This window comes from Oryzias latipes, chromosome 18, assembly GCF_053564925.1.
Source record: "Oryzias latipes strain Hd-rR chromosome 18, Olatipes_Hd-rR_3.1".
NCBI classification, from domain to species: Eukaryota; Metazoa; Chordata; class Actinopteri; order Beloniformes; family Adrianichthyidae; genus Oryzias; species Oryzias latipes.
Window position 1 is genome coordinate 35,030,798 of NC_136254.1, and position 14,672 is coordinate 35,045,469.

At 44.0% G+C, this 14,672-nt stretch overlaps 2 protein-coding genes across 6 annotated transcripts; both read right to left on the bottom strand.

The window, feature by feature from the left end:
- Window positions 1-512: 512 nt before the first annotated feature.
- Window positions 513-8,924, bottom strand: rbm46 (RNA binding motif protein 46). Of its 5 annotated transcripts, none has more exons than XR_013651188.1 (11): window positions 8,739-8,924; window positions 7,313-7,483; window positions 7,058-7,238; window positions 6,829-6,985; window positions 6,225-6,354; window positions 5,609-5,706; window positions 4,660-5,050; window positions 2,806-3,072; window positions 2,357-2,459; window positions 1,466-1,685; window positions 513-1,390 (listed from the first exon to the last, which is right to left on the bottom strand). XR_013651188.1 is itself a non-coding variant. In XM_011487179.4 (11 exons), the coding sequence occupies exons 1-10, from the start codon at window positions 8,752-8,754 to the stop codon at window positions 1,468-1,470; spliced, it is 1,662 nt and encodes a 553-aa protein (XP_011485481.1). In that variant the 5' UTR covers window positions 8,755-8,924; the 3' UTR covers window positions 513-1,390; window positions 1,466-1,467. The 5 variants fall into 5 exon arrangements, 4 of the variants coding, with proteins under 4 accessions (XP_011485481.1, XP_020567189.1, XP_078792783.1 ...); XM_011487179.4 differs by having other exon boundaries at window positions 2,806-3,002; XM_020711530.3 differs by having other exon boundaries at window positions 513-1,685.
- Window positions 8,925-8,992: 68 nt separating this feature from the next.
- Window positions 8,993-12,765, bottom strand: lratb.2 (lecithin retinol acyltransferase b, tandem duplicate 2). The gene is made up of 5 exons (XM_004079548.5): window positions 12,488-12,765; window positions 12,201-12,306; window positions 11,931-12,005; window positions 11,589-11,741; window positions 8,993-9,557 (listed from the first exon to the last, which is right to left on the bottom strand). The coding sequence occupies exons 1-5, from the start codon at window positions 12,676-12,678 to the stop codon at window positions 9,402-9,404; spliced, it is 681 nt and encodes a 226-aa protein (XP_004079596.1). The 5' UTR covers window positions 12,679-12,765; the 3' UTR covers window positions 8,993-9,401.
- Between the last annotated feature and the right edge of the window lie 1,907 nt (window positions 12,766-14,672).

Sequence of the window (14,672 nt, forward strand, 5' to 3'; positions counted from 1 at the left end):
ATTAAGGTTGTAGACCGTTCATGCTGCAGGTGACAGGGCGTAGCTAAAACGTATACAACACGTTAAGGGTTAATGTTAGAGTGTGGGATAAGGACGCCATACGGCAGCATCACCTGTACGACATAAGTGCGTGTAACTTCCATTATCCTTACGAACTCTTCACGATGCACTTACCACACGCACGACAATGGTACGTTCCGTTGTCATGACAACCTGTGAGGTGTCCGTATGAGCCTCAAGGTAGCTGCAAGACACACACCAGCACTCCGCTGCGACCCTCCACGGACCCAGACAACCGCACAAACCCACATCATAAGTACGGGTCTACAACCTGTGAACCCGGTACAGGTTTGAGCATTTCTCACTGCAGACAGCCGTCTCCACCCGTAAGGCGGCGGAGACTTAAGTTTCACACAAACGCAGTGGGTCAGTTTTGTTGTTCAGGCCCTCAGAATTTCAGTTTGTCGCACAAAACACACAACAGACAAATAAACAAGACCAACAGACAGATGTTATCTTCATCTGCTGAACATTTAATAATCAACACTTCTTTCCATTGGTTATAGATTTTTGAGCATTTTTTAAATACATATGATCACTTTTACCTAGAATATTTACTTTTTGATTTTTTATCTGCTTCAGTCTTTGGGTTTTTAATAAATACGGCTGATTTTCACAGTTATGATTGGGACGTCAATTTGAAAGTTGGACTAAAATTAAAGCAAAGAAAAGTTGTTTGAGAAAAGAAGAAAACAGTTTTTGAAAGCAGAGAACTTCCAACAAACATGTGAGCGATGGATGAACCAAAGCCTCATGAATCATCAAAAGAACTGAACCATCGATAGAAACGCAGAACTCTCATTTGAACTGCAATACAGCATCAAACTCCTCTGTTCAAAAGCCCCTCCTCCTCTGATGATGATGATGATGAAGATGCATCTTAACATTTATGTCAGTAGTGTCTACAGTCTTCTTCAGAAATGAACTAAACAAATTATTTTCAAAATATACGAAGACTTTTTTTTTTAAAAGATTGAATTTACCTTTAAACTCTACCAATCACATGTAAAAATGGGTGTTTAAATTAAAAAAAATAAAAAAATGTCTATTTTTAAAAGCTTTATTTAAACAACTAATCATCATTATTTTTTTATTTGAAAATAAATATGTTTATGGATTTTTGTTTGTCAAAAATCTGCAGATTTTCCCTGAAAACTGAACCCAAGCGGATTTTCTGAGCTCAGGCGGAGCTGCAGGTGAAACCAAAGGAGGAGGAGCTTGTGGAACGGGAGGAACTTTACTTTCTTTTTGAACACAGACATGAGATGAAGGGATGAAGATGGCGTCGAACTTCGTTCATAACTAACAGGAAGCCCCGCCTTTCTTCTTCCTGCAGGTGAACAGAAAGCAGGAGCTTCACCTGAGAGCCGGAGCGGCTCTGACGGGCGGAGGAGGACAAACTCACCGTCAGTAAAACAGAGACTGGGAGTTCATGAAGAGCCTCTGAGGCTGGGGGGAGGAGGAGAAGGTGGGGAAAGGCGAAGGAGGCGGAGGCGGAGGAGACAGGCAGGAGGGAAAGGGCTGGGCGCCGCAGGTCAGGATGCTGGAGCTGGAGTCGGGCAGGGACAGGGTGGAGGAGGAGGAGGAGCTGGGGGACCTGCAGGAGGCTCTGCTAAAGTAGAGGTCTGGAGAGAAGGAGACAAGACAGGAGACGTCTGGAACAAGCCTCCTCCTTCTGACTGTGGAGCACGGTGGAGAGGAGGCGATGGTTTGGGCCTCAGGCTTTGCAGGTCGTGTGAATCTGCAGATTACTTTCAAAATAAAAGCTCATGGTGTCCAGGTGGGGCAGCACAGATTTATAAATCCTGGATGTTCTTGCCGTCGCTCTCCAGGTGCTGCTTTACTTTTCGCTTATCTCCTTCTGCACAGACCTTCTGGAAGAGGCAGCCAGTAGCAGGCTCCCAGGGAGCTGCAGGTAGCTCAGGTTCCGGCTGCATCAGCTTTTTCAGCAGCTCAGCTGCCAATACTGCAAACGGGTCAGAGCAGTGGCTCCGTGACAACATGGTCCTGCGGCGTTCAGGTGACCTAGAATCTGAAGGAGGGCCGTGGCGCCGCTGCGTTCTGAACTTTGCTAATCAAAGTGAGTCAGCTGGAGATCAAGATGGTTCCTCAAACATCTGCTGGAGTTTGTTTACGAGGTCACAGCTTGTTTATGAAAAAAACATCCATCAACTTTTTCTACCGTTAACCGCACATGAAAACTGGACGAGGGACCCCACGCCCTGTGTGTGTCTGTGTGCATGTGTTTGTTTCTTTGTAGAAGTGCATTTGTGTGCGTGCATGCGTGTGTGTGTACCCAGGTTCCAGAGGGCGTTGTGGGCGGCGACCTCCTTGGCGTCTTCCAGCAGCAGACACAGCTTGTCGGGGATGAAGGTCCCCTGCGCAGACGGCATCACCACCTGCACAGACACACAGACGTCATGCTTTCAGAGTGAAGCTGTTCCGGTGGAGGGGTGGGGGTCTGATCAGGAACCAAGGCGGGGAGGACACTGTGTGTGTGTGTTGCTGAGCAGGAGGCTGGGTGTGTGTGTGTGCACGGTGGAGGGGGTGGGTCTCCAGAAGAAGCTCCGGGAACAGAAGAGGAAAGATCAAGCTGAGGAGTTCATGACGAGCGTCTGCACTGACATTTACAGAGACGCACAAAGGTTGCCGCGTCCGCGCCGAGCCACAAAGCATCAGAACACAAAGGCAATGAGAAATGTCAGCAGAACAGTAGCGGGTTGTGTAACCGATCCGTGTGAACACCTTGTAGAGCAGCAGCAGGTTCCCGTCCTGGTCCGGCGTGGAGTACAGGTGGTATTCGGGCGGGGGCCAGCAGTTCCTGCGGCAGTGGTACTCCAGCAGCGTGACGGCCGAGTTGATCTGACTGGGCTTCAGCGACAGCAGGCTGGTGGGGGCCAGGGGGGTGCATGGGAGCAAAGGCAGCCTGCAGCGCTCCGGCTCTTTTAGGGCCCCGCCAACAAAGATGGAGAACTTCATTAAGCTTGGGGGCGTGCTTTCCTAAACACACAGCTGTGGAGTACCTCAGGGTTTTGTAGTAGGACTCATTAGATTTCTATGAGGGCTGCACGATCATTTGAAAACAAGCAATATGCGATATCAGTGATAAATGCGATGACAATATAACTTGCGATAAATGAACAAATAACATATCTAACAACCAAAAACATCATTTCCATTTCAATGAAAAGGTTTAATACCGGTTAAAACCGTTAATACGGTTTGAAGAAAAGTTAACCCTCGTCTGCATAGGAGGCCAACATCTAACATAAAAGGGCTCCGATTGGTCAACAACGTGTAGGCGTCCATCCGATGCCATAAGATTGTTTTAGCACATTTAACGGAACCATTTATTGCAAGTTTCACCAACTTTGGTGATATGCGTATTACACAGCTTGATATTGCAATATAATAAATTTGAGATTTATTGTGCCGGCCTAATTTTCACATTAAACTTCTATGCAGATGATAAGCCGCTGAACCTTCCTAAGACGCTGTGATGATGAGGAACACAAAGCAACAGAATCTCTGAAACTTTCTACAGTTGGAAACTTAAAAAATGAAGTTTTTAATTCAATCTATTAAAACATGAGTCAGCGTTTTTAAAGAATAAAATGCAGCAGGAAGTGCATGATTTCAAACACGTTATCCATCATTTTCCAGCAAAATATATCAATATAAACTATTGATTCAAATATATGAAAATACCAAAGAAACTATTTTAAAAAACAGTCTTTTGCTTAACTAGTCTCTTATCCTTCGGTGACACTGGATGTATATATTTTAGACTTTATATATTTTAGATTTTTTATTTCTAAAATGTATTTTTATTTCTAATCCTGACTTTTTTTCTTTTTAAACTCCGGTAGCATTATAATTTCTGTGTGCATACAATGAAAATAAATGAAATTCTTAATCTAATAGTATAAACAAAAAATCCTTTTCAAAGTAAAAGCCTACATTTTACAGAAACTATTTAGATTTAAAGGTTTGATTTCTGCAGGTGAAGCTCGTTTCTGTTGAATGAAATTTGATAAACGATCAACCATCAGGAAATCCATCTTGGTCAACGGATGTTTAGAAAATCAATCATAACGGTTGCCGTGGCGATCTGTGCTGTGAAGTGATGCGTCTCCTGGTTGTTAGCTATAATGAACTAACGAGGCTCCTCGTTAACCTGCGTGTTTGGTGTCAGACTCCTGATTGAAGGCAGCAGCGCTTCCTCATTAATTAACTGCCGTCTTCACGCCTCACTTCCTCCTCTCTCTGTTTCCCATCAGCCCCCACCCCACAAACATTTACCCTCATCAGCCTGACATGTTAATCCTGATTCCACCGTCATTTATGCTGCTGGATTTTATTTATGGAAATAACAGAAGAAGTAAAAATCCATCAAACAGAAAAGAACATCAGTTATTTTACAGCATAGACGATTCTAGAAGCATGAGAAGCAACACTGTCGTTTTTTATTATCTAAGGCATTCAAGAGCGTCTTTTAGTGCTGAAAATACAGTAAAAAAAAACAAATATGAATATTTTCCTCCACATTTCACAACAGGCCGGCTTCACCTGCAGACAAATTCAGAAGTTCACACTCACCTCCTCCACCTCCGGGACCACAAAAGGGGTTTCCCATGCGATTGTGCAGGGGCAGGTTTCTGAGTGAAGAGCGTCCGTTCATCATCTCGCCATTGCGCCAAAGAGGAAACGTCTCATCACCTCCTCCTCCTCCTCCTCCCCTGCTGCTGTTCCTCCTCCCCCCCACTGGCTCTTTGTTCCCGGTGGGTTTGGCCAGCGACACCTCCACGGTGGTGCCGTCGATTTGGACGCCGTTCATCACTGCGAGCGTGGCGAGCGCCTCGCTGCGGCTGCGGAAGTGGACGAAGGCGTAGTCGGTCAGCTTCTTGACGCGCTCCACGCTGCCGGGCTTGAAGCGCGAGAACTCCCTGCGGAGGGTCTCCTCCGTGGTGTCCAGCATCAGGTTCCGCACCTTCAGACCAACAGGACAGTCAGCTGAAGGAACCCGCAGAACCCAACGCTGAGATCTCTGAGGAACAGCAGCAGGATCCTGCTTCTTAACGTTAGAATCCACCAGATCTACATCTGAGATCGTTACTTTTTGGACTTAAACCACATGGAAATTAAGAACATTTTAGTATCAACTTCCTGTTTGGAACACAAGGGGGCGGGGTCTCAGACTAGTTTTCATATTTGGTCAGCAGGAAAGACCACAGACATTCTCTGTCCATGATGATCCGTCAGAACATTTACAGAGAATTTAAACTGTTTTTAGGATCAACTGACCAGAAATAGTAAATAATTTTTAATAAAATAAAAAAGTCTAAACTTCAGAGAAGGAAGTGCCAAAAAAAAAACATTTCTAGATAGACATTAATCATTGATCTGACGTCCAAGTCAGACCGAGTTTCTTACGTCTGTAAATCTACGAGATTTTCCTCCATGTCTGAGTCTCTGTGATAAGCAGCTGGACTCGGACCACCAGCATGAGACCCTCCTCAGAACCTGCTGTCCAGCAGGACGGACTTACGTAGAGGACTCTGACGCGCTGCATGGCCTCCTCCTCCATGTCCTTCTCTGGCTCCGCCCAGTCCACCTGGATGGGATGCCCCCACAGCTGGAAGGTTCCTGCGTTCAATCAGGTGAGGCCAGAAGAGGCTGAGAGGCCAGGAGAGCAAACATCTTTACACCAACAACCAAAGCCTGAAGCTGAGAGGAACTGAAGCTCTGTTTGTACCACGACTTTAACTGATGGAACCACAGAAATGAAGCCTCCTGCAGACGAGGAACCTGTTTCACTACAACGACATGTTTTTAAATATTCATCTACAAAAACTGTCATGGAAAAACTACAATGAGAGAAAAAAGTAAAATATTTACAATGAATTTTCTAAAAATAAACATTCATTCTGTCTCAGTTCTTTAGGTTTTCTCTGAAGGACAATCTGAGCGCCTGAAGGCTGCGTTCAATGCTCCAGCGCCCTCCGCTGGACACAGACACAAACTGCACGCAGCCTGAGAAAGGATGGAAACACGTGATCCACAGGAGAACATCTGGACCAGCTGAAAGAACTACATCATCTGGAACACCAAAAAGCATTAGCACACCTGGAACACCGTAAGGACTGTTCAGAACATCTGCTCACCTGGAATGAGCTTCCTCCTGGCCATGGCAGCCGTTTTGTGGGACTCGTACTCCACGAAGGCGAAGCCGCGGTTTCTGTTCCTGTCTGAGGAACTTGGATACACGATGACGTCCACCACGCCGTCTGTCACCTAACACACACACACAAAAGTTCACATCTGTGGCTCCGCGTCTCTTCTGCTGCAGATGGGCTGTAAAACATCTGGCAGAGCTGCGGCGCCACCTGCTGTCGCACACACACATCTGCAGGTTCTGTCCACATCAGAACATTTTGTCAGATTCTGCTGCAGAAAATCTGAACCAGAAAACAAAGCCATCATTTGGTGTTTTGGGTGAACTGGACGTAGTTTGGGATTTGAACTGGACCAAACTGGGTCAGGAAAGCCCGTGTTCTGCTGGTCTGAACAGAGCTGAGTTTTAGGAACAGCAGACAGCATCAGAACCCGCAGGACAGAATGTCTCTAGACCAGAAACATTGAAATGTGCTTTTACAGAGAAAATAAAGAAATCGATCCCATAATTGTATACATTATTTTGCTGTTGTATGTTGGCTTTCAAAGTAAAAGCATGCATTTCAGCGGGCGGTCCTGATGAAGTCACCTCACCTTCCTCATCTCCTCCAGGATCTCCTCCTTCCTCCTGTCTCTGGGGATGGAGCCGATGAAGAGGCGGCAGTTGTCCAGACTCACGCAGACGCCGATGAACCTTCCGGGTCGGACCTCGTAGCCGTCCAGCATCTGGATGGCCCTGACGGCCTCCTCCCTGGAGGAGCACAGCAATCACTGCCTTGTGGTTCTGGGTGAGCGCCGGCCGGCTCGGTTCTGAGCGGGTCACCTGCTGGTGTACATGACGAAGGCGTAGCCGCGGTTCTCGCCGCTGAACTCCATCATGAGTCGGAACTCGTAGATCCTGCCGGCGCTCTCGAACAGCGGCACCAGCTCGTCCTCGTACATGTCTCTGGGAACCTTCCCCACGAAGACCTCGCAGCCCCGCGGCGGCGCCGGCCCCTCCCACCCTGAACGGCTCAGCATTGGTCAGGGAGGCAGCATAGAAGGACAGAACGTGTTTGGACCTGTGGGCGTGTCTCACCGGGTGGCGGGCCGCCGTACTTCCTCTGCCCGTTCTCCTGCACCATGTTGTAGCCCGTCTTCTCCATCAGAGCCAGCAGAGCCATCTCCTTGGCGCACGACGCCTTCAGGTCCTCCCTGCTGCTCAGCAGGTCGGCATCCTCGCTCACTTCAGAGTCGGACGCTCCGTTGTCTGTCCGTCAAACACGGAAGCTGAGCGTTAGCTCTCTGAGACCGTACATGTCACTCGCAACAGCAAACTACACACATTCTTTGAACCACTGCAACTCGACAACCGTTTAAGTATAAACGTGTGTCCGGCAGATTATGACACGTCAGTATCTGCTGGAATCACGCCACCTTCATAAACGATTCAGTGGTGTGAAGTGGTGCACATCAGTGCAAAGCTGCTTTTCCCCTCATCAGAATCTGGTGGCATTACGTTGGAGTTACAGTCACGCTCCAGTGTTAAAGGGTTACGGTACAATATGAAGTCTTTACATCACAGAGAAAATCTGCTGTAGAATTAAAAAATTCAAGTGTTTGATCAGAAGATTATTAAGGTGAAAATACGAGCATTTGCTGAACGCATTTCACCTTACATGTCACCTTATTAGCAGTCTCTAAATACACTGACGTGTTTTCCAAGCGCATAGTCTGTTTACACCAACTGTGTTTCCACTGACTATAAATTATGATCAGTGGATTTGCGACAACAATTTACTCTGAAAACACAACTTTGAAAAAAAACAACAACCTTGCATTTATCGGAATACGATTTTCTGCTTGGAGGAGGTGGTTTTAAGGCGTGTTGAAAATGACACATTTCCCAAATTTGCAATGGAAACGCCCCCCCCCCCCCCCCCCCCCAATCCACAAAAATAAAAATGACCAATAAATTTCAATTTAAAAAAAACGGAAACTAAAATGTGAAAAATACTCCAAAATGTGACTTATAGCATACAAATAAATTAGGCTTCATAAGTGGTACGATAAAAATAGATTTACTATGACTAATAATCAATAATCTAATTTTAATACAAATATTATTTTTTAAATACGATTTTAAATCTTTATTTATATACATTTTAAAGCAAATTGGATTTTTTTGTTAACATTTATTTGGACACGTGAAGTGTCATGTGATCAAATAAGTTAAGTGTAGTCCCTTTATCTTACCGATAACCCTCATTTGAGGAGTTTTAAAACCAAACTAACTAGTTTGGCTGCTCATTTTTACGCTTTTCTTTCAAATTAAGATTTTAAAAAGCGTTTAAGGAGCAAAAACAACTTTTAGGGCTTTTTTTTTTTTACTTGCAAGATGTAAAACAGCGAGGTTGCTAACTTTTAAGCTAGCGGTGCTCTGATGTGAGCGCGCGCCGCAGTGTTTCCTTAAACGGGCGGTTTAACGCCGTTAGCATCGGCTAACTAGCCCGGCTAACCCTTACCGTCTGCCAGCTTCATCTCCTCTCCGTCAAAAATCCACGCCAAAATCCCTTCGTGACGGTTCACACAAGAATCCCTAAAACCGAGCCAAGCCGAGCCGGGAAAAGACCGAGCCGTCACCCGGCAACAGGAGTTTAATTGACAGGAAGCTCACATGATTCTGACCAATCAGCGTGCTCGTAGCTGATGGAGGCGGGAAAAAAACTAACAAAACAATATCAGTTGAAAGGAAACTCAAAAGGAAGAAACCAACAAGAAATAAGAACGTCTTTAATAATATGAAAGATAGATTTGTTAAATAAATTATTTATAAAATAGAATATGAAACAAAAGATACATTAAATTAAGGTAAAGCCCCCTTATTGCCTGGTAAAATTGTTATCCAATTTAATACATTTAAATTAATATAATCAAAAAAGTTTTGTGAATGAATTAAATCGTTTTTTAGAACAAAAAAAGCAATATTTACAAAATTAAAATCTTAGCAGATAATTTATTTACAGTTCCTGAATGAATGAATGATAATAATTGATGAAAATAAAACCAATAATCTGACACCTTTACTCAATCAAAGTGGTGTTTTAGACTCGCTCTACTTTTAAAGAGCCGCTCTCCTTGTTTCGGTGACTGATTTTTCATGGGTTTTTATTCTTGCAGGTGTGAGCTCAGGAGGCCATCCAGATGAGGAACGGCACCAAGACAGCCAGCAGGATGCTCCAGGTGTTCACCGTCTTCAGGTACAGCAGAAGACACGCCCCCAGCACTGCCGTCGCCTTAGCAACACGCCGACTCAGCAGCAGAGACCTGAGAGTTTTACAGAACTGATGGAGAAACAGCAGGAAATAAAACATGTTGATGACTTTAAACATTTCTGTTTGTTACTTTCAGTTTTTTTTTTACATTCATCTGTTTTGTTTATGTATTTGAGATTTATTCTTTTTCCTGTCTGGGCTTTCTGGCTGTTTTTGTTCTGTTGTTGTTTTGTTTCTTCAGATGCAGTTTCTCTGGTTTTCTGGCAGATCTATGTTGCACGTCTTGTTCATTCTGATCCTTTTCCGATGATAAATCACTCGTCCGAGGTTCCCCTTCACTGTGACTGCATGAAAACAGATCAATGTTGAACCCGCTTTTTGTCTTATTTTCTTATTATTTACGCTTCTTTTGTTTAGATGCTTTTGTTTTCTGGATCACAATCACACCTCAGGCAAACAAGTTATTATGAAAAAACTGTTTAATTGCTCCTTTTTCACTGTTAAAGCTTGTTTTTTAGCCTTTTGTTGAGTACTGCTGAGGTAAAATCATGTTGCATTAATCCCATCGTTTCCTCTGAAACCATAAGGTCGATGACGTTTTTTTAGTCCGTCAAGCGCAGCTCCCGTTGCTTCAATCGGCCTGTTCTGCAGAAACAAGGGAGCTTTCATTGGAGGCCTGCAGCTCTGATCTGGATCAGACATTTCTTAAGCTTTGGGAACACGTTCTGCCTGTTCTTCTCTGTTCTGTAATGAGCCTGTGAGAACACTTTCTCCCTGTAATCCCCACTGGATTGTGAAAGCTCATATGTTAGCTAACTTTTGGTTAATTAACCCGTTCCTGTCTCCACCAGAACAGCCTTTAGCCCGAGTCTTTAGTCCTAGTCATGAGTCGAAGTCTTTAGTCTGAATCTATAGTCAGAGTCTATAGTTGTAGTCTATAGTCCGAGTCTATAGCCCGGTATTTAGTCTAAGTCTTTAGCCTGAATCTATATTCAGAGTCTATAGTTGCAGTCTATAGTTGTAGTCTATGGTTATAGTCTATAGTCCGAGTCTATAGTTGTAGTCTATAGTCCGAGTCTATAGCTGTAGTCTATAGTCCGAGTCTATAGCTGTAGTCCATAGTTGTAGTCTATAGTTGTAGTCTATAGTCTGAGTCTATAGTTGTGGTCTATAGTTGTAGCCTATAGTTGTAGTCTATAGTTGTAGTCTATGTTGTTTCTCTTTTGGCTTTTCCCATCCGGGGTCGCCACAGCGAACGAGTCGCACGGTAAACTTGGCAATGTTTTACGCCGGATGCCCTTCCTGACGCAACCCTCTCAAAGCAACCGGGCTTGGGACCGGCACAGAAGTATAGAAGGGAACAGGGAGCAGCCCGGAGTCGAACCCTGGTTTCACGGACAGAAGGCGCCGCAAACCAGCACAAGCTAAACCGGCTCCAGTTGTAGTCTATAGTTGTAGTATATAGTCAGAGTCTATAGTTGTAGTATATAGTCCGAGTCTATAGTTGTAGTATATAGTCAGAGTCTACAGTTGTAGTATATAGTCCGAGTCTATAGTTGTAGTCTATAGTCCGAGTCTATAGTTGTGGTCTTTAGTTGTAGCCTATAGTCAGAGTCTAAAGTTGTAGTCTATAGTTGTAGTCTACAGTTGTAGTATGTAGTCCGAGTCTATAGTTGTAGTCTATAGTCCGAGTCTATAGTTGTGGTCTTTAGTTGTAGCCTATAGTCAGAGTCTAAAGTTGTAGTCTATAGTTGTAGTCTATAGTTGTTGTATATAGTCAGAGTTTATAGTTGTAGTCTATAGTCCGAGTCTATAGTTTTAGTCTAAAGTTGTAGTCTAAAGTTGTAGTATATAGTCAGAGTCTATTATTGTAGTATATAGGCAGAGTCTATAGTTGTGGTCTATAGTTGTAGTCTATAGTTGTTGTATATAGTGACAGTCTATAGTTGTAGTATATAGTCAGAGTCTATAGTAGTATATAGGCCGAGTCTATAGTCGTGGTCTATAGTTGTAGCCTTTAGCCTGACTCTTCATCCTGAGGCTCAGGCTGACAGACGCTCTTCATTCTCTCTGGTTCTTGCAGGACAAACAGATCTTCACCTGGAAGGTTTGGAAGCTCATGACGGTGCCATATCTGCAGTACATGACGTAGTGCTCGCAGTTGTACCACAGCAGGCTGTAAGGAACCTCCCCCTGCAGTTTCTCTGCCCTCTGAGCCACCTCCTCACCCGGCAGCGCCGCCCGGCTGCACATCTGCAACAGAAGAAAATCCTGTCACTGACAAACCCCAGCAGGCAGCGGCGGCGCCACAGCCTGATCTGTAATCCCCGGATTCCCTGAGCTGGGGTTAAGAAGGTTTCAGCGCTCGTGGTTCAAGTCCAAAGTTCGGGTTTCTCTGAAGTGGATGGTGTCGAACGCGAGGCCGCCGCTTCAGAGGATCACCTTGTCCATGGGGTTCACCAGGATCTCTGCTCCATAGGCAAAATCCTCCACAGAGTCCACCCTCACACTGCCACACTGAAAAACACCAAAACGTTTGAGACCAATCAAATCTCTGCTGGAAAAAGCTGCCTCCTACTGGCCAAACATGAAACTCCAACAAGGGATGGATTACCGAGTGAAGGAAGAGATTATTCTAAATTACTCTGTTGTTCTGTTTAACAAAACATGAATGGTCACTAAAACCAGAACCAACCGGATCTTCTTGTTTACCTTCGCCAGAACTCCCAGGATGAGTCTGGTGTTGGTGACCATCTGCTTGATCTGGAAATGGTCGCCGGAGACGACGGGCATGATGTCCGGGATGAAGTGAGCCACTCTGAAGATGAGAGGAGGAATCAGAGGAGATGGAAGCAAAAAGAGGAAAAATGACAGACATGAAAGATGAAAGCAAACAAAACGAGAATAAAAGACCAGACAATGGAAGAAAGAAACTCAAGAAGAAGAAAATAAACAAAACGAAAAGGACAAGAAAAGAGAAAAATCATCTTCCGATTCACCTTCCTCCTCCCAAGTAGATCCCAAAGTGCGTGAAGAGAGTCCGCGGGACCTCCAGCAGGTCTCCTCTCTGGAATGTTAAGTCATGCTTGCTCTTCCTCCCCTCCTCCTCTTCTTCTTTCTTCTCCTTCCTCCTCTGCTGAGGAGCCGTGGAGGAGATGAAAAGCAGTGCCAGGAGCTGCAGAGGAAACATGGCGAGGAGGCGAGGAGCCGCCTCCTCCTGCCGTTCTTATTGACCAGGAGGTGGGAGGAGCCGGGATCAGCTGAGCTGTGAGGAGCGTGTGAGGCTGGACCTGAACCAGAACTTCAGATGGAAGGTGACATCCTGGAAAACTGAGAGAATGACAGCACAGGTGCCGCTCCACAGCAACACAACCACACAAACAACAACACAACACAAAAAGACAACAAAAGTAACCGAAAAAACAAGGAAAATGTTTGGAACTCAAAGCAGAGACGCAAAATAACAGCGTCCAGACACAAAACTACACTGGTTTTAGACGTAGCAAATCATGTTCATTCTGATTACAAAATATTGTGTCCACATTAGTCCAAACGGTGAAACCACATGGAGGATAAAAGTCCCAGAAAATGTTCCTATTTACTATTTTTTTTAAATCTTAGATTGAATCCCGCATGGCTTTTATTTTATTTATCTATTTTAATGGAAGAGTAAAGATTGTAGACATGTTTTATGTGTTGTTCTGTTGTCATTTGAACACAAGGGGGGTATTCCAGGAAGCATGTTTAAACTAGCCTGACTTTAACCCTGAACTCTGGCTGAAATCCGCCTGAACTTGCTTACTCTGCATATGTCGGTTCCAACAGACCAGATATGAGTTAGCGTAATTACGCTGGACTTGGTAACCCTGGGTTAATGCACGTGCACAGCAGGTACATAAAGACATTCTCAATGGATCGCCGATTTCTGAAGTCACCATGGAAACGCGTGGAGAGAAAAAGAGAGCGCTATACTTCAGTGAGACGGAGTCTGTGATTTTCATGACGGCGTATTAAGATTATACATCCATCAATAAAGTAACACGGCTGCATCATCAGCAAAGAAAGAGTTTCTGCTTTGAGAAAAAGAATGGACTATTCTGATCTCATTTCTATTTTTATTGTGACGCATATATATATATATAACTTATCCAACTTAAATTAATTCAATTGGTAACAAGTAATTGAATTAATTGTAATCAACCTAATTTCTTACGTCTATCCAACTCAATATTTTTTTACAACCCAAATTTACGTATTTATCTAACTAAATGTCATTTTACTCCAATTCAATTAAATGTTTTTCCATCTTAATTTATTGTACTTCTTGATCTCTCATATGTCTAAGTTTGAGCCTGCAGATATACTAATTTAAAAAAATTAAAATAAATGATAGCATGGATTCAAAATATTTACTTCATTGAAGTATCATGACTCTGACTGTAACTTCTGTTCTTACACCATAGTGCACTTCTTCTTCTTTCTCTTTCGGCTTGTCCCTTCAGGGGTTGCCACAGTGAATCAGCCTTTTCATTGTGGACGATTTGCATGGTTATCTTGTTAATGTTTTACGCTGGATGCCCTTCCTGACGCAACCCTCTCAAATTAACCGGGCTTGGGACTGGCACAGAAGTAGAGAAGGGAACAGGGAGCAGCCCAGATTCGAACCCTGGTGTCACGGACAGAAGGCGCCGCAAACCAACACGACCTAACGAATACCACAGTGCACCAGTGGTGCTCCTCTTCCTCCCTCTCACTCATGGTGCAGAAAGAATTAAACATAACTGGACAAATAACTAGACAAAACACAGTAAAACAGCTAAACAACTAAACAGATTAGGTCAAAAACCCACACTTAAACCCAAATCCGTCCAGACAGGCAAAGGGAATGATCTCCCACAATCCCTTGCGGTGTTGATCTAACAGCAGGACCAGAGTTACACCTACTTAATTGAATTAATTTGAATGAAAGTAAAATAAATGTCTGAAAACTATGTGTTATTTTTAAGTTGACTTAACTAAAAAAAAGATTTCTCTTAACTGAAGCAAATAATTAATTTAGATCAAAGTAAAAAGTTTATCTTTCCAACATCCATATGTGGTCTTATCATCCTCTCATGGTGGAAAAAGTATTATTTGAGCTTCTTCATCCACTAAATCATCTTCAAATGGACACGCCATGCTGCT